The sequence below is a fragment of the Diorhabda carinulata genome, chromosome 2, assembly GCF_026250575.1.
Source record: "Diorhabda carinulata isolate Delta chromosome 2, icDioCari1.1, whole genome shotgun sequence".
Classification (NCBI taxonomy): Eukaryota; Metazoa; Arthropoda; class Insecta; order Coleoptera; family Chrysomelidae; genus Diorhabda; species Diorhabda carinulata.
This window is the reverse complement of record NC_079461.1, coordinates 29,291,974-29,312,998: the sequence shown is the minus strand read 5'-3', so window position 1 is coordinate 29,312,998 and position 21,025 is coordinate 29,291,974. Positions and strand designations below refer to the sequence as shown.

The 21,025-nt window shown below is 33.4% G+C and overlaps 1 protein-coding gene across 1 annotated transcript in view; it reads left to right on the top strand.

Moving 5' to 3' along the window:
• The window catches only part of LOC130902798 (E3 ubiquitin-protein ligase MIB1), a 763,066-nt gene that overhangs the window by 2,391 nt on the left and 739,650 nt on the right, over nt 1-21,025 (top strand). The window contains exons 4-7 of the mRNA XM_057815129.1: nt 306-460; nt 1,981-2,158; nt 3,810-4,104; nt 6,336-6,649. Coding sequence (XP_057671112.1) covers nt 306-460; nt 1,981-2,158; nt 3,810-4,104; nt 6,336-6,649 — 942 coding nt within the window. The remainder of the gene's footprint in view (nt 1-305; nt 461-1,980; nt 2,159-3,809; nt 4,105-6,335; nt 6,650-21,025) is intronic.

The following is a 21,025-nucleotide window of genomic DNA, read 5'->3' as shown; positions in this document are numbered from 1 at the left end:
GAATTAATCTTTTTGTCCAGCTACCTTTGTCTGTCATACTGTCCAATCATCTTTGGTAAATTTTTGGCTCTCCATTATTTTAGATGCATTATCTTCACCATATGTAAAATTTATTTTCCTTACCAGTAAGTCTATAGGTATTGAGTCAGCCAGTAGTACTATCTGTTGTTTTCTTTGAATTTTTTTAAGCATGTTGCTGTACTTTTGGCATCTGAGGGCATGGGACTAGCAAGGTGCTGCATATAATATGATTAAATCATCACGTATTCCTCAGCTTATTTGTATAGTCGATTTTTTTGTTTTAGGTGAATGTTGATTTAGAATTGGAAATAGTTCAGTCCTTACAACATGGACACGGTGGATGGACTGACGGAATGTTTGAATGTTTAAATAGCATTGGTACAGTAGTAGGAATTGATGAAGATCATGATATTGTTGTTGCATATACCAGTGGAAACAGGTGCATATACTAGTTGCTTTGAACTACACTACACCATATTTTACTTCCATCAAACAATTTAATCCTAATTTTAGACTCATATTAAAATTGAATAAAGAATAATTCTTAAATTAGAAACAATGGCTACAAGATTTCCATCTCTTAATATGTCATTGTTTCTAATTTCACTTTGAAAACTACTTTTTAAATATATGTTTGTATACATAAACTATTGCCTTTGCACAGCCCAAAAGTAGAACTAATCACTACAGTTGATGTTTGCTAAGTGATGAAAGGTCATTAATGAAGCTGTCTCTACAATATCCTGGCTTTTTGTAGTAGTTAAAATCTTCCAAAGTGTTTTGTTGTGGAAATTTTAATGCAGATCTAATCTAGAACAAGGAAATACTATGGTGTAAGATGATGTCCTTCTTTTATTGATTTTTTCCACCATTTACTGTTTTTTGTCATATTTCTCAATTATTTCTAAGGTTTCCCATCCTTCTATCCCCACATCAGTTATTTGTTGTATCCTATTTTTATTGGTTTTTTCCTTCACTTTAATGTGTGTTTTCAAGTCTCTTTATTCTTCTTCTTAATCTATCTTATTTCTTACACTATCAATTTAGAAATTTCTCCTTAATTTCCTTATTATTAATTATTCTGTTGTTCCACTTATTTTTTTGTCATTTCTCTCGGGCTTTTAATTTCCATTGTGTTTATTTTTGTCTCATCAATTGATGATGCTATAGTGTTATATATGTTTTCATTTTCTCATATATATCTATATTTTCGTGTCCCAATATTAGTTTATTTTGTGAGTATTGAATTTTTGTCTTAGTTCTGAGCCATTTTAGCTAATTCTGCATTTTCTACTTTTTTATTACAATATTTTCAAACTATTCATATGTTTTCATGACTGATTTATGTTGATTTCCATCTTCATTTTTTAATATTTCGAGAACCAGCTTTTGAATTTTCTGTTTCAGAAATTATTATTAAGAATCCTATGCTCCTATATTCAATTACTATACTCAAGTCTTCACATTGTCTTTTTTTTTTGTTTCACACCCCGTTGTCCATGTGTAGTAACCATTATAGTATGAGTCTATATGGCATGTTGTTTGTTAAAAAAGACAATACTTATAGAAGTACCAAGAAACTGCAGTTGTGATTAATCATTTGATAATAGCTGGGTAGTCTCAGCGCCTAGGTCAAGTTTAAAATATTTTTCTTGGAAGTTTTGGTGAGATAGTTTGATTTTAATATCTAAGTATAGATGAGTGACCCACAGATGTAGGTGTAATTGTTAACAAGAAATTTGTCAAATTAAAATTTGTAAACTTGGTGTTTGCTATATACGATTTGGTTTATTGCTTGATGGAAAAACTACAAACTAAATGGTCAATATTTACTGTAAGCAATTTTACACGCGTTTAATAGAATGAGGGCTAGTTTCATGTAATTTTTTAAGTAAACTTTTTAAAGCAACTCATTATTTTGAGATTACAATATTGTAAAACAATTTCTTTTGTGAACAGATGGACTTTTAATCCCGCCGTGTTGACTAAAGTTGCAACTCCGACGAATTCCGGAGGTTTTAACGAAACACCACAGCAGCAGTTTGCAGTGGGAGATGTAGTTCAAATTTGTTCCGATATGGAAAGAGTAAAAATGTTACAAAGAGGTCATGGCGATTGGGCTGACGGAATGGCAGCTGTAAGTATACAAAAAGGTTATTGTTTGAGTGAAAAGGTCTTGACTTGACTTGATCAATAAATATTTAGTCATAAAGGTATCTTCTACCTTTTATTTATCCAAGGGGGACTGCTTTCTTTTTGTCCTAAAAACTGCAACAATCTGATTCCACTGGGAATGGTTTTATTTTATGACATAAACTTGTACTGGCTTTGAATAAATTTATTTACTGACTATTGTACATATTCAAACCCACATTATAAACACTGAGCTCTATATATATATGAATTTTTATAGTCTATCAATAAAATATATTAGATGTAAATACTTGTTTACATCTGAAAAAATAACTTTTTGTGCCCCACCTTAGATTTTGGTGTTTAAAGGCAAAATGAATAATAATTTGTGACTTTCTACTAAAGTTAAGTGATTAAAAGTTGCTATTAGCATAGTGGCACACCATTATCAATTACTTATTTATTATTATGAACTTAAACCTAATTAAGTTTATCATCACTATAAATTGTTTGTATTCCATATTTAAGTCAGTTTTATGGATTGTCAACTTCAAACCCATTAAGGTATCATCTTCAATTATTTATTATTCAATTATTATTAATGTGACTGTAATCTACCATAAATATCTTTATCTACTTTTATAATTATTATTGCAAAGGATAAGAATTAATGTTTGAAGAAGTAAACTGATATTGCATTCTTAATAGTTTGATATTAATCCTGTCAGATTATTGATACCAAAAGTAACTTTAATTTATTATGTAATTTTCAGTTTGCTAAATAAATTGTTTTTAAAAGCAAAGTTTATGAATTGAGTTATGTAATTCTAATTTTGTCTTTACATTCCAATGAGTAGAAGATTTCCACTTTTCAGTTTATTTAATATCAATGTGAGGAATGTAAAGAATCATGTTTGAGTTGTGTTATCAACTGCAAATCCCCCCCAAATTCATTGTACTAGTATATTACTAAGTAAGGGTTAGTTAATGTCTTTATCTTTATAAAGCTTAGTTGACTTTAAATTATTTATAATTCTCCACATATTATCATCCATTATTGATCCATATATTTATCTCAGTATTTCATTGTTTGTTGACACTTCAGCATTTATTTCTTGTGGATTCTTCCAAAAAAGCCTGCAGTTATCTCCAATAGGATTTTGTAAACATAAATCAACCGGGGATCTCCTGGAAACAAAATTTCAGGGAAACATTACCAATACTTCCTGATGTACATGTAGACTTAGCCCATCATAGTATACCCTGTATATGTTCTAATCAAAATATTGATGTTTACATTTATTTTTAAATTAAATGCACAATGGCAAATTTCCTTTTAAATTCAACCAAAATAAAAAGCTTTTAATGGAATTGTTTTGTTTCTTGTGAAACACCCGAGTTTCCAGTTAATATATAAAGTAGACTTTATTAAGAAGACCACTCACCTTTCTCTTATTTTTTACAACACGTAAACATCAAAAATTGTTTTATTGGAAATAGAGTCATGTGAAACACCAGTATTTGAAAAACTTGTATAGTTAACTCTATTTCATTGACTATTCATCATGTGGTTCAGAAGTTTATAAAATATTTTGAACAAATTTAATCATTTTTTTTTATTGATATACAATAACTAATTCATTTTTATTTTCCAGACTTTAGGCAAAGTCGGCCACATCCAACAAATTTACAATGACAACGATCTCAAAGTAGAAGTTTGCAATACGACTTGGACTTACAATCCCCTAGCTGTGACTAAACTAGCCAGCAAAGATGGTACCATGCACGGAACAACTTCCGGAGAACGATTGAGTGCTTTATTAAAAAAATTATTTGAAACCCACGTTTCTGGAGATGTGAACGAAGAGTTAGTTAAATCTGCTGCTAACGGCGATTCGCAAAAATGCGAGGAAGTCTTGAAACAGAGCAATACAGCCGGAGCGGGAATAGGTAGAGTACATATCGATGCTTGAAAGCTAAAAGACCATAAGCGACAAACTTTGTTAGATTTCTTGTCGCTTAAGTCAACTGAAAACCACAGATTTCCAAGTAAATTTGTTTTACCAAAATTATATGTTGGTTTTATTTGTAAACAATTGTGGTTTTCCTGTTTTGTTATAAATGAAATATGAAAACTATTGTTACTTTTACCACGGAATTATTTTCGGTCATCCTGGCGTTTAAACACTTATTCCTGTGTAGAACATGTACTATTTTATTTTCTGCTACACTTCAGGTCTCAGCTCCTGTAGATTGTTCCAATAATAGGATTTCCACCTATCTACCTTCTTTTCCAATGTTTTGTCTATTGTACTGTAGCTAATACCACAGAAAGGTTCAGGTTACACGAAGAGCAATAGCGTGCGTGTCAGCTATATCATTTCCCTTCACTTCTGTGTGTTCTGGAATCCATTATAGTGGACAAGTGGAAAAATCCCATGTTATTTAAATGTGAAATTTATTATGATTGGGCACGGGTTAATGTGAATACTAATCTTTTTTTTTTAGGTCATAACCTAAAAATTTGAGGGGCGTTTATCCTACTGCAAGTTATATTAAAATGCCGCTTATAACCTTTTGCTTTTCAGCCATTGCTAAAAACAACTATTCTATTTCTTCAATATAGTTTATAGTTATTGTAGTCAGTTATTATTTTATCAAGGATACAGAATAAGTAATCAAAAACAGGATTTTGTCGATAAAATATAAAATAAAGTAAAAGAAATAACAAGTTAATCAATTAAACATGCTGCTTTTGTTTAGCTAACATGAATTGTGTACTTTAAGGCCGACCGCCCACTATGCAGCTGTTTTGAAACAAAGGTTGCAAACCAGTTGATCTTGCAACGGTTTTGCAACGTATAACAGCGGGGAGCCGCATACGAGGTGACTCGAATGAAACTAGTTTGCAATCGGTTGTACGTGAACATGCAGGTTGCAGGTGTTGTTTCATTTGATTTTGCTTTTTTCAATAACTAAACCTGAAATTTGAGGGAAAAGTGAAAAAAAGTACTATCTATCTGATTACTGTGCTCCTACGAAGGTATAGAGTTTACATTTCGACTTATGTATGGATGGATCCAATATTCTCTCTGTACCCTGCGTTAACTTTGGTATTGATAATAATCAACGTCTTCCTCGTCTGAGTTTGAATACATTGAAAAATTACGTTTCACTGCTGCACCAACTGATTAGTGGTCGAATCCGTGTTTTATTTTGATTGTAAAACTGTTGAAAGATCAACTGGTTTGCAACCTTCGTTTCAAAACAGTTGTATCGTGGGCGGTCGGCCTAAGGGGTAACACCATTGTAGAGTCCGGTTTTTGAATATGCAAAATCTTAGTTGACTTCATTAAGCATGTTTTAAAGTAATTAAATTATTTTTCACAGAGCGTTCAAAAACAACATGGCCTCAATACAGAGTTATAAGTATAAGAGGAATTTTTCATAGAGACCTCCACAACCAATTTTTCGTCGTAGCTATTGATCTGGAACATAAAAATCAAGTTTTTTTCTTAATGTTCGAACTAAAAGCAAGAGATAAACGTAGGGATTTAAAAAATATCAAATTTTAACAAAATGGCGGAAGCTCTAAAAAATAATTTTTTTTTTCGTATAAAAAAATCATGATATATCGGTCGTAAAACAAAAAATTATTAATAAAATCTTACGTAGTTCCATAGAAATTGATGTTATAAAGCTTCTGTTAAATTTTTGAATGAATCGTATCAAAATTGGCTGAATAATTGTGGTAGTAATGTTAAAAAAAGTGATTTTGGAAAAAAACGCTTTTACAGTTTCAAAACGAGTCGACAAGCGTGATGTAACGGTCAAAATGACGCTACACTAATGCACTAACACAAATACAGTTCATAATCTCACTAGTGCCACCCATAGGTAGCCGTTTGTACTATTTACTAGTAGAAATAGTCGCTAAGGTATATCTGCAACGGGTAAGCATTTCAGAATGTAAGACGCGCCCCGTTCGCCCCACTGCGCAGTGGGATACCTAGCGTCTGATGCTCATAACTTTTTTTTTGAAAAATCATTCGAAGACGTAATTTTTATCATAAATCCCTACCATTTCAGCTAAAAAACTGCTTTTTGAAATTATTACACTGGTGTTACCCCCTCAATATTTATCATTTGTAGTCATTGTATGAATATTTTCTTCTTTTTAGGTCCAGATGTTAACGGGGTTTTCGCTGGCCATACCGCTCTACAAGCCGCAAGTCAAAACGGTCATTTGGAAGTTATTTCGGTATTACTTCGTTACCATGCAGACGTCGAAATTGAAGATAAAGATGGCGACCGCGCCGTCCATCACGCCGCGTTCGGTGACGAACCAGCCGTTGTTCAACTTTTAGCACACGCCGGTGCCGATTTAAATGCGCGTAATAAACGTAGACAAACGGCTCTACATATCGGTGTGAATAAAGGACACATAGGTGTTGTGAAAATGTTGCTGGATTTGCAGTGTCATCCTAGTTTACAGGTGAGCTTCGATTTCATTTGCATTTTCTTGTCGTCTGAAGTTCTTTGGTTTCCTCAAATTTTTGGTATTATGAAGTCCAGTCTAATACGAGGAAATCCAGTATGCAATAACTTATTCATATCAGATAATTATGCACTACAGATTATTTGCGTATCCGTCTTTCAGCCTGCTTTATCTAATTTTTGTCAAAAACCAGCAACATTCATGTCTTTGAACTCAATACTGTACCAGTACCTTGCAAAACCTCGTAAATACACATACATCCCATTAATAAACAATTCAATCCATTTCTTTCGGTTTTTTTGTGGTGGTACCTTAAGTAGTTTCGTTCTTCTGTTCTTAATTGCTCTGTTAATTTCATCCATTCAGGTCTTGTAGTTTATTTCTCAATCAACATATTCTAACCATCTGCTCACATAAAAACGTTTTTGAAAATCCAAAAAATCGAATTGACGGGTGATCCGCTGTACAATTCTTGTTTGGCATCCAATGATTTTTTCTTATTCTCACACTTGGAGAAGTGATTGATGCAACCAAATCACATGTTTTGAAGGTACATCAATCGGAATGGAAAATGGTTCAAATGCATGCAAAAGTGTATCGATCTTAATGGAGAATATCCACATCCAATTATAAATATTTGGTTTTATATGTCTATCTCAAAACTTAGCAACCCTGGTAAAACCGAAACTGCAAAAAAACCTATTAAATGAATCTTTACATTCATATATCTATTATTGCAGATTTCGGTAAATCAGTATAACCTTCAGATAAAAGCTATTTTTGACCTTACAAAAATGCCTTTCACTACAATCATTTGCACCAAAATATGAAGATTTTCATTTTTATAAGTAGTCCATCACCATCCATTCTTCTTTTTAGTGGTGGTTCATTAACTCTACCAGTAGATGTTGTTGCTGCTTTTTCCATTTTTAAATAATGTTTTGATAACCTATGTGTGCGATCTTTTGATATATTCTCCTGAGTTTAAAAATGGTTTCATATTGAAGTTGGCGCTCCATCTTTCTTGTTTTAAATAAAAACTTTCGAATGTGACATATTAATAAATACATAAGCTGTCAAACCAAGATGGCTGTCAAATGTCAAACGGAAATGCGTTTCGTTTCACGTAATAGTTTTTTATACTAATTTAAACTGTATTTTTTGTTCTGTAAATCCCTGGATTAGTTAATTACCATACCGGGATATGGGAGCGTCTGGGACTCAAGATTCCGGGATCTAAACATCTACACCCATACCAGACAACATTCAATTATTTCAATTTTTTTTATCGCTCCTCAACTAAATGAGCTCGAATTAATTTGAATCTTATTGAGGCATTTGGTCATTCTAAACGATCGAATCTTTCGAAATGCGGATATATTGGCGCATTTTGGAAATATCTTGGACGGAGCACATCACCAACATGGAAGTTATGAAGAGACCAGGGAAAGAGAAGGAAGTCGTCTTTACACCACATACTAAGACATGATAAATACAATATTTTGCAGTTGATTGTCCAAGTCATAGTGGGATAAAGGAGAAGACTGCCTTCTTGGTTGCTTAACCTACGCCAGTAGTTTGGAGTGTCATCTGTTGATCTATTTAGAAAGGCAGTAAACAAGATAAGAATAATTTTGTTAATAGCCAACGTTCGCAACGGAAATGTAACGGTAATGAAAGAAGAAAAAGAAGAAAACGATTGAAATAAAAAAAATAGTAGACTGTTAAATGAACATTTGTTTCGTGTAATTGAATTCTTGATAAGTAAATTATCCACCACACAAAATTTGAAGATGTTGTTAAATTGCTTAACGTATGAGAGTATCACTTGGTTTGTTGAAATAGGCCTTCTCTAGTGCCTTTACTCAATCCTTAACCGTCAGTATTCAACTCTCAACCTATTTACCTTTCTATGTATTTCAATAACCTCGAGTAAATATTTGCCGAAAAAATCAAATGATGATTTATACAATGTATAGGAATATACCACAAATGTATAAAGTGAATCATATTTCAGACGTAGAACTTTGCGGGTCCAAGGGGAAAAGAATACGATGGATTATAGGCGTGCGGCATTAATAATTATCGAAAGAATTTAATTCGAGGAAAATACAATTGAACATCGTAAATCCGAACTTGTAAAAGCGGAAAATCTAAAATCCGGATTGATTCGTTTGTATCGTAATTTCCACTTTTTGTGAATTACGGATTTACGAAAGTGTCGCGCTGCGCTGCGATCGCGAGCCTGAGGATGAAGAGAAGCTCTAGTACTCGAAAGCAAAATTTAACGACTCAATTGCAAATGATTTTCCGTAGCAGCAGCGGCGAAATCGACACTGCCTGGAATGAAATTAATTCTACGATTCTGACTGCCGCGGAAGAAACTGCAGGCAAAAAAGAGCATCTTGCAAAAAAACCTTGGATGGTCCAAGGAATCATGATTAACCTTATAGAGGAAAAGCGCAACTCTAAGAACATTAGCCTACAAAAATATATACAATAAAGAAATAAGTAGAGACCATAAAAAGATGTATGGAAGAGAGCTGTCGTGAAATGGAAGAATTGAACAATAAACATGAGTATTTTAATCTACATAAAAAACTGATGGAATTAACTGGAAATGCAATAAAATATTTACCAATGATCACAAAGAACACCAAAGGAGAGAATCCAGTTGACAGAAAGTGACAAAAAACGGACTTGGGAAGATTACATCAAGCGCTTATTTGCAGAAGAGCGAGACGATGAGAGAAGAAGAAAGCGGACAGAAAAATCTCGAAAATCAGAAAAGCAACCGGACCTGATAATATTCCAATAGAATGCTTGAAGGCTTTGGACGATAGGAACTTGACCCATCTTACAAAATTGTTCAACAACAGGGGAAATTCCAAGAGACTGGGTTAAATCAGTATTCATTTCATTGCCTAAAAAGAACAACCCTAAGTCCTGTGACGAATATCGGATTATCAGTTTAATGAGCTACACACTAAAAGTACTTTTGAAAAAAATTCAGCAGAGAATATATCGTAAATGTGAAGAACAACTAGATGAAACGCAGTTTGGCTTTAGAGAAGAATTAGGAACTAGAGAAGCATAATTCGTTATCACAGTACTACTACAGAAGTGCGGAGAATACAACAAAAATGTATATGTCTGTTTCATTGATTTCTAGAAGGCACTTAACAACTATTAACTTAGATCCAAACGATATACGATTAATCAAAAGTATCTATTACAATCAAACGGTAGTAGAATCGAAATTCAAAAAGGAGTTCACTAAGGCTGCGTTCTTTTTCCACAACTATTTAATCTATATTCATAGTTTGTATTTAGGAGGAACATTAATCAACAACTTAAGCTTTGCCGATGATACTGCTATGGTTGAGAGCGAAGAAGATCTTCAAATCCTATTAGAGAGAATCAATCGAGAATGTGGAAATGTAAGACTCACTATAAATATTGAAAAAACTAAATTCATGGTTATAAGTAAAAACCAAAATATCAATATTAACCCTATTCTCACACTGAATGGAAAACAAATAGAATGAGTGCAAAAATACAAGTATCTTGGTTCAAATGGATCCAGTCGAAGAAACCAGATCAGAATTGAAATGACTCGAAAGGCATTTGTCAAGTACTTCTCAATGTTTGAAAAAAGAAATCTAAACCTCCACGTCAGAATAGGATTTATGGAATGTTATGTGTGGACAGTACTGCTGTACAGAGTGGAAACCTGGACCTTGAAAGCTTAAATGATCAAAAAATTTTGAGCATTTGAGATGTGGTTCTATAAACGCATCCTGAAGATACCTTGGACTGACAGAATCACCAACGACGAAGTACTAAGACGCAATGGTCGCAAAAGAAAGTTGTTGACAATTATTAAGGTAAGAAAAACATCTTATATAGGACACATCTTACGCAACGACAAATACCTACTGCTACAGAAGATAATGCAGGGCAGAGTAGAGGCAAAGAAAGGCATCGGAAGGAAGAAGAAATCCTGGCTCCATAACATAAGAGATAGGACAGATATGCATTTAAAAACGTGTTCGCCAACCTTCAATGAGAAGACGACATGAAAAGAAGAAGCACTCTCTGAAATATCATATATGCTAAAAATTCTTATCTGGATTTAGATGAATCTGATATTATCGAAGTAATGAAATGCGACAACGATGCCCCAACAATTAATATATTAAGTATATACTATAGTATATACTATAAATATATACTAATGAAAATAGTGATGTGTAGGAGGGAAAAAACTGTGAAGCAGTTGAGGAAAAAAATGTCTACCCAGAGTTTAATTGACGTTCTCGGAACGGCAATAAAGTAAATACTGTAAAAAGTATTAAAAAAGGACGTATCAAATGTTGATATATGATAAATATTAAAAAAAATATTCCAGTTGAAGATCTGATATGGATTTTCCCCCTTTCCAGTTATAATTTTTTTATTTATTCTTTATTTACTATTACTTTTATTATTGTTACTAGCTGTGCCCGCGACTTCGTTCGCGTAAATAAGGTTGGATTTTTTATAAACTCTTCTTATTTATGTATTACAAGGGATAAATAAAATCAATGTTCGATATAAACAGATCAATATATTAAATAAAAATTACATTTACTAATCTTATAACATAATATATATACAGAAAAAACATTATTTACAATGTTTCTTTACGAGGATATATTGAAAAATGCTTAGCCTACTATAAAACCAAACTAAATTTCTATGTCAAAATATTTTATTACTCAACAAATTCTCCTCTTAATTGGATACATTTATTACAGAAATCAGCAAGATCTTTAGAACTTAAAAAAAAATGTTTCTTCTTGCTCTGTAAACCAGACCTCCACCTCCAACAACTTTTATTACCTCCTCGTTAAAAGACAATTTACGACCTTTTAAACTTTTTTTCAGTTGAGGAAAGAGATGATAGTCGGATGGAGCCAAATCTGGTGAATAAGGGGGGTGTTCTAATAATTCAAACCCTAAATAACGAATTTTTTGTATGGCAACATGAGATTTGTGTGCAGGGGCGTAGTCTTGCAAAAATAAAACACCTTTGGATAGCTTTCCGCGATGTTTCTCTTTAATTTTTTCCTGTAGAGTGGTCAGTAATGTCGAATAGTAATCTCCAATTATTGTTATACCCTCATCCAAAAAATCAATCATGATTACTCCATGGCAATCCTAAAAGACTGAAGCAAGAACTTTTCAAGGAGATTTTTGGACACGAAACTTCTTAGGTTGGAGAACCAGAGTGTCGCTATTCCATCGATTATTGCTTTGTTACTGGATGGTGTTCTCTAATCTCCACAACATACTAAAATTTCAAGGAAATCGGGCGTATGCAACATAAACTAAATAATTACGCAGATTTCTATTATGATTTTATTTTCATTTTGATATTTATGACGTAGGTGATCTATTGATTAATATAAATTGTCAGTGTCCAATTTTAATGAAGACTGAAAGTAATCGAAACATCAAATATTTATTTGTTTTCCAAAAACTATAGAAAAAAGTTTATTTTTATAAGACACCTAAAATAAAGGTGATTCAGAAACATAAAATTATTATAATATTAATATTTATTCATTTCAAACTACCAATTCTTCTTAAATTAAATTGAAAATATACACTTTAATAACTAGTTATAAACTTTGCGTTTTAATAAAAAGAATGAAAAAACGAATTAAAAAAGAACTAAACGCTTTTACAAAAAATCCATATTACAATTTGGATCGAAAAAAAAGTATAATTAAGCTACCAATATAATAGCGAGATAGGGAACTAACAAAATAACAAACCGATATATTGTCATTGAGAGTGGATTTTGTAGAAATCCTGCGCTATTGAAGCGTGAATGCTGGGGATTGTGTCCGATTGTTTTAGTCGAGCGATTTTGTCACGTTTTAATGGTGTGGATTAATATAAATGAGTAGTAATACGGTCGAGTAGAAATTTAAACTAAAATTTATTATGATATTCTAATTTGAAAATCGAAAATCGTGGTATGTTGTTCACAGGAAAACTTTATATTCAGAAGAACTGAAGAAGTTGAGCGTTTACTCATCTTGAATCAAAACAGACATCATAGAAATAGAGTTAATATACTTATAACGTCAGAGTTAACCAAGTATATTAAAAATTTTCTTCCCATCAGCGACAGGATGGCACTACTCCAGTTAAATAGTAAACCATTTATAATGAATATTATTCAAGTATATGTCCCTACTGCTCAAAAGAAATATGACAATGAAATAGAACCATTCTATAGACATTTAAAAAGACATTTAAAAACCTTAAGAAAAATGAAGTCACATACATCGTACATCGTACATACATACATTCATCGAACATTAACTGTTCTAAAATAAAATATATGGTATTTAGTCGCTTCCCGTACCATGACACACAGCTACAGGTAAACGGACGAACGATTCAAAATGTGTCCAGTTTCAAATATCTTGGTTACTGAACAACTGGATCCATATAAAGAAAATAAAATGGAGAATTGAAGTAGCTCCTACAACATTTTTTAAAATGAGATCACTCTTCTCTAATGATAATTTGAAATTTAAACTCCGGAAACGAAAGATCATATGTTACATATGATTATTTCTCTTATATGGTGTCGAAGCATGGACTTTAAAAATATCTACCGTTAATCGCTTAGAAGCTTTTGCTACAACATCACATTAAATGCAGAACAATAGCATATTCGGGACACATAATGCGTGGTAGACAGTAGATTAAGATGGTTAAAGTTGAAGGTCGTAGAGGAATAGAATATTAGAGAATGGACTAGGATAAGGGAAGCAGGACAGTTATTTAGACTAGCTCAAGATAGAGACAGTTGTGCCATATTGATCGCCAACGTCAAGGGGACTTGATACGGCACGCTAAGAATCAATATCAAAAGCCCAATTCTAATGAATCGAATTTTTCGAGTCGATTTAGATCTGTAGATGAAACCTGGATCCACCACTAGTCTTTTGGACCAAAAAAACGGTCTAGAGCAGTGGGGGCATGCATCTATTTCCAAAATATCAAAAAAGTCGAATAGGTGTCAAAAAAATGAATTTTTCTTTCTTACTGATAATAATAGAGATGAAGCAAACTTGTTTTATGATACGGAATTCTTTGTAAAACTTGCGTATTTAGTTCTGCATTTCAAATGGATTAATGCACGGGCCTCGAATTCGTGCTTTTACGCAGAAAGACAAGATCACTGCATTTATGAAAAATTTGGAACTGGGAATAATAAGTTTGAAAAATAACAACTTTGACATCTTCCCCCCTTTAAAATTACCTGTCTTGCTGATGAAATAGAAGAAAGTAAAGTTCTTATTAATAATCATTACAACCTCCACTGATAACCTACATCTCATTACAAAATATCCACACACCGATCACAAATTATCAATAAAAGAGCACATACAAAAAAAAAATGGCAAAAATTAAAACCAAACTGCCACTATATAAAAAAAGAAGAGAACAAGTAATCCTTAATCTTCTAAGAACTGGACTTCTTCTAAGGATTGGACATCTAAGGCGGCCCCTATTCCACACAATAACAGTGTACAAAATATTTTATTGTACAATAAGATTGGAAGGCGCTTAGAATCCAAACGATCAATTAAATTCCATAATAAACTTCTAGTTCTAGTAGTAGTTCTAGTTAGCCTAGACCAGTTCCATGCATAAACAAAATATTGCGTTACCATAGCAACGAACAATAACTTATTAGAAGTGTCAGTGTAAAGTTTGACGTCAAAAAAGTAAACCAGAATTACGTAATAAATTCAACGAAAAAAGATGTCCACCGCAGATTTACGAATATATGCTTAATATACTTTGACATTGTTTTATCAGACTGTCGAATTGGGCTAAAACGGATATCTGAAGCACTGAATATTTCACACGAACGCGTTTATCATATAGTTCACGTCAATTTGGACATGAGAAAAATCGCTGCAAAATGGATCCCCAAATATTTGAATGTTGAATAAAAGCGAGCAAGGGTAGAAGCGTCGCGTTCGATCTGTGCTCGATTTGAAAGCAATTAAGACTTCTTAAGCCGAATTGTTATTATTGATGAGACTTGGGTACATTTCTACGTTCCAGAACCAAAGCAATCATCGATGGAATGGCGACACTCTGGTTCTCCAAGACCTAAGAAGTTACGTATCCAAAAATCTACCGGAAAAATTCTTGCTTCAGTTTTTTGGCATTGCCATGGAGTAATCTTAATTGTTTTTTTGGATAAGGGTAGAACAATAACTGGAGATTACTATTCGACATTACTGATCACTCTACGGAAAAAAATTAAAGAGAAAAGACGCGGAAAGCTATCCAAAAGTGTTTTGTTTTTGCAGGACAACGCCCCTGCACACAAATCTCATGTTGATAAAAAAAAAATAAATCCGTGATTTAGAGTTTGAATTACTAGAACACCCTACGTCTTCACCAGATTTGGCTCCGTCCGACTATCATCTCTTTGATCAACTGAAAAAAGTTTAAAAAGTCGTAAATTTTCTTCTAACGAGGAGGTAATAAAAGCTGTGGACGTTTGGTTTGCAGAGCAAAAAGACACATTTTTTTTATAGGTCTAGAGACGTTACGGGTTCGTTGTAATAAATGTATCCAATTAAGAGGAGAATATGTTGAGTAATAAAATATTTTGACATTGAAATTTTTTTTGGTTCTATTGTAGGCTAAGAATTGTTTAATATATCCTCGTAGTTCTCAAAGAATTGAATTTTTTCTTCACATCATCTTTTCTTGCCCGTGGAAACATCTCTTTGTATTTAGACAACAATATTTCGTAAGCATCACTTCTTTTTTTCACGGTCATGTTATTTCTCACTCTTGACATTCCACAAAGAAGGTAAAATTCTCTTTACAATTGGATACAATCGACGACAAACTCTCTTTTCTTAACGTTTTCATTCTCTTTTTCCGCCATTATGTACGCGCGCGTGTGCTCCTCGTCAAGACTAAACACAGACTAAAAAATATTGCGCAATACTGACTTTACACAACGCAATGGAAAAATATGGTGCAATAAAAATTAAACTCACTGAAACTTTTGTTCCTAAACGGTCAATAATATTGCACAATTCGTAATATTGCGCAAACAAATTAATTGTCTCTGGTCGCCTAACAAAAGAAACATGTCAAACATGCCAAACCAGACTCACAGTGAAGCATCTACTAATCGAATGTCCTCAAAATGAAGAACATAGAAGACAGTAAAAGCTAGAAAAAAAAAAGAGTTATGTTATGTTAAAGACACAAATTTGATATCTAAAATCTAATCTAATGTAAATGTCTACCCTGCTAATAACTCTTAGTAGTTGATGTATGTTTGAATGAGAAAAAAAAATAATCATTTGACCAGTCCATGGAAGCAATTCTTGTTTTACTTTGAAGATTTTGACATGTCCACATATGAATGGATTAGAGACTCGTTTGTGATTGAAAAATATAATAATTTTAGTCTTACGACAGCAGAGCAGGGAATGATAATTGACTTATCTGGTGATAGCACATTAAAGCAGATGTTTCAAGTCGAAAATAATATTGTTACGGTTTGGCTTCGAGTAAAAGACGATTCTCCTACTTTGACAAAAGCTTAAGAAATTTTATTGCCATTTGTAACAACTTTCCTATGTGAAACTGTTTTTTCTACAATAGCTGTCTTAAAAACAAAGTAGCGATCTCGCTTAGTAATTGAAAAGGAACTGAGAACCGCGATTTTTTCAATGATACCACGGTTTGTGAAAATTTGAGCTGAAAAACAAGCCCAATCATCGCATTAAATAATATTTCTTTGTATTTGTAAGATTTTTTGTGATTACATTTAAAATTATTATTTCTTATGATAAATAAATATTTTTATCTAATATTGTATATTAGTTTGTAGCAATTCAAATAAATTATAATATCAGTTGAATATTTATGAAATTAGATTGTTAGAAAAATTAAGGGGGCGCAACAATTTTTTTAAAGGGTGGGCGCAGGTACAAAAAAGTTTGGAAACCACTGGTCTAGAGAGTGGATTGCAAAAGAGGCGAACTTGCTACGAAAAGAACAAAGATGATGACTGGAATATTGGAAATGCTGTTATGAAATTGAACACTTTAATAGTTGTTACTAGTTGTTACCGAGAAAGGGTTACTGTAAGTGTTCAAATTGATGCCCATCTTGATCAGTGCATTTACGGCAACGAAAGTTGCGCGGTCCTCTTGCAAAAACGCGATCCTTGAGAAAATCCCACAGGAAAAAATCACAGCGTGTTAGGTCACATGACCATGCGGATTACTCAACGAATCCTTGTCTACCTAAACATTCTCCAAAATGAACATAACTAATAACGCGTACTGCGGCGAAGCTCCGTCCTGTATGTTCGGGAGTGTTGGATCTCTGTCCATTTTTCCACGTGAATCTTCGAGCAGCCTGTAGAAAATGAATCACACTTCGCAATTCACAATTGGCGGGAGCATTAATAATGGCGGATATGTTTACGTGGCTGTAGCATAACGTCGACTGACGCCTGAATATCAACAATGTGTGTTGTGCGAGAGCTTCGCAGTCGCCTACAGCGCATTCCCGCTTTGTTCTGCCCGCGTAGCGTCTGCACGGAGCAATCGGATGTTGAAAAAAAAACGATCCTCGTATATAAGATTAACCGAACAGGATCTGTTGTATAACCAACATTTTGCTGAAAAATTGGCGTTTCTTTAGCATCTGCTATTCGTCTCGGTTGAAAACGATGATTTTTAATTCTGCCTAAAAAGCATAACATCTGCCGGAATCGCATTAAAAAAAAGATAAATATATCAGGATTATGCCGCTGAAATAGCTAATTACTCTCAAATTTACGGTTATGAAAGCCGGTTTTTAACATTCCGGCGCAATAAAACGTAATAACTTCGAGTAAAAAGTACAGTTTTGTATCTGTTGGTGGATTAAAGAGTAAATTGAATAATGAGAAATAGCGTTTGACCAAATCTATATTTTTTATAGAACAACGTTATTTTCCTAACAGAACGGAAATTATACAAACAAAAATTGATATTTATGATCTTTTTATCCTACCTCTCTTTATGCTAAACCAATAGAATTGTTAGTCGGGCAAACCTAGAATAGAAATTCGTTCAAAAAACAATTTAATTAAATTGAAAATGTAGCAAACAGTCCCGATTCAAAAGCATTGTCGGCAATTTTTTTAATGCAGAAAATTCCATAGCTCTTCTTCGAAATCCTCAAAATCTCGCCCTCGAGATTTCCGTCGATATCCTCATTTTGCCGTAATTTATCCATCCGACATCTGAACAGCGAGTTTTTTTATCACGGTTAACGATCGACAATTTGATAAACTATCCCATTCCATAAACATTTACTCTGCCATCTACCGTCTACTTGGAATAATACAATTTGATGTTATCAATATAGGTCTGTTAAAGTATATTTTTAAATTGGGGAAAGAAATCACTGGTAGTGGATATTGGAAGTGATTTAATGCAGCATTTCTAAACGAATAATTTATTATTAGATACATTTGAAAACAAAAACAAAAAAGAAGTTTCATGTACAACTATTTAAGTATCAGCAACAATTCTTGGTCTTCCAACACGCTTACTGGAAAGTGTTTGAGTACTCGAACTAAACGGCATCGTACGCTAGCGTTTAGTTCCAATTAGAGACTTTGAAAGGGAAGTTGTTGTACCGCTCTGATGAACGGCAAAAACGTCGAAACTAGGCAGCCAATTTGCCCCTTCCCTGCAATTCCGAATTATTAGCTATATCGATATCGACGAAATGGTGTGTATGGACATCACGGTATCAGAAGTCGTAGATTTTCAATTTGGTTTTCGTACTTTTATAGATCTATTATTTCCGGTTGTATGCACTCTTTAATCTTATATGATTTGTCAACTCTTTCTTCACTTTTTCAAAACTGTACTCCCCTATTTTCATCTCACATATTTTTCTTCTTGTGCTTTTCATATCTTTGGTCTTTTTTCGCTTATCTGTTTTTTATTGTTTCCCGTTTTATCCTGAGTGTTACTTTTTATTAGACTTTTCTATTTTTCGTAGTTAGTGTTGTCTGTATACGAGGTCTGGCTATTAAATAACAAGACTGCGCGCCTAGAGGGCGCCCTAGCCGGTAGGGGGGCGGGGTGGTAAAAAACTATTTCTTCTAGTTGAGACTTTTAGAATAACTATTTAACAATATTATTCCATCGAATAATCGATAATCCTGTATCTCGTGCGTGTGTTTTTGAGTGGTGTAAGCGCTTTAGTGAAGGCCGAGAAAGCACTGAAGATGACCATGGCCCAAGTCGCTATGGAACTGCTTCAACTTCGGAAACAGTTACCAAAATCAACCAAATTGGTCGAATGAGAATCCGGATGATTGCCGAAGCTGTAAACTCCGATAAAGAAACGGTTTACACGAGGATTTACACATGACATAAGGTTAGAAAAAGATTTGCTTTGAAAGGGGCGCGACTTCAGTCAATGGAAGCGGTAAAGCAAAAAACGGCAGAGCTCCTAAAGGCCCTCACCAAAGAAGATTTCCAGCACTGCTTCGATCAATGGAAAATGTATTTTTTTATAACGCAACAAAAAAAATTCATAGACTTAACTTTGGAGCGCTGACGAACATGGTTCGTTTTGAAATCGTAACCTCAAAATTTTTACAAATATTATTAAACCATTGCAAAGGACAGTCAATGATGAAGCTTTTAACAAAAAATTGTGATGTAAGTATTTTTTATAACGTCACAAAAACATTCATCAAGTTTACATGTGAGCGTTTACGCGAAAGTTTGTAAAATTTCCTTCGCCTATTGAGAAGGATTTAAAATAAGTAATCTATTAACAAAACTTTCTTCAACTATTTAAAAGGACACTGGAATATCGAATCCAACTTTCTATCCAATGGTATAGGTTATCTGCTACAGAAATTCTCATTTATCTAGGGAAATTTCACAAAGGAAAGTGCGAACGACCAAAATGCAATACTGCCATAACAGATTTTAAAAAATACGCCAAGAACGAATCAAGACATTTTCGTATCAGAAATCTAAGTAGATTCTCAATATATTCTTCTCAAGAGGTGCGGAAGACAAAATCTAAATATCAATTTGCTCAAACTTAAAAGTGACCAGAATTTGGCTAAACAATGTAGACAGTAATAAGTTTTCCTATATACTTACATTACATATTTTTGTTGATAGATTACTTATTAAGTATCCTTCGCAATAGTTAAAGAAAATTTGAACAAAATTTGGGGGCTTCGAATTCAAAACGAACGATTTCCTCATTATGGGAAATGATACGGTCGACCAATTCACAATAGAGTAGCTGTACAACCTCCTTTAGTGTTATATAGGTATAATTCACAATTTATCATTTCTATTTTACCTTTGTAACGGATGTTATATGGATAACATTCTTTATCAATAACATCACCAATGGGTGTATTAACTGAAGTTAGGGGAGGAGACAAAATTACTGAATTAAATCGAATCTACTGAACCCAAAGATCTATTTGATTGTCGTAGCGGATTAGAAAATTAAGCACAGATCTCCCAACTTGTGCAAAATACTTCTGTAGATGTCGATGTAGATATCGATAGTGATTAAAAGCCGAAATGATTCAAAGACAAACCCGTCTACGCGCGCCGTCTTCAATTCAAGTTCGTTAGGAGCTTCGCTCAAAGACGTACGTAATTGAGTTTCGATGTTCGGGAACAAATTTTCTCCGTTTCAAATGAATAATACGGATTAAAAAGACGTGTAAACAGCGGCGTGTAAATGTCGTCTCAATTTTGATAAACACACCGATACTTGTTCTTAAATCGTGTGATTTTTGAAGGCCTGGTATTTATTTCTCCAATAACAGATCTATGATTGACCAATGGTTTTGACAAAGTACTTTTTTTCGATAATCATGTGTATTTTTCTACTTAATCTCCTTTTACACGGCGCTGAAAACCAGAACAACCGGGAAAAAGACGGGAATTTCGCAGAGCCGGGAAAAACCGAGGATTCGACGGGAATTTTCTAATAAACAAGAAATTTTCTGTAATTTTGAGTGAGCCAACGAGACATAGCAAGTTGGTGTTGGTGTAGCTCAAAAATATTCCAATGTTGCACCTCCCTTGTAACTGCACTATTACGGGCTCATGTATCTATGGTTATCTAATTAACGCGCTCTGAAATTTGACATTTTGATGACAGATGCAACGCCATTACATTTGAAGAAGCAGTCAGGGCTTTTGGAGATATTTTGACGAATCAGATCACTCTATAGAGTAGATGATTTTTGAATGGAAATTATCG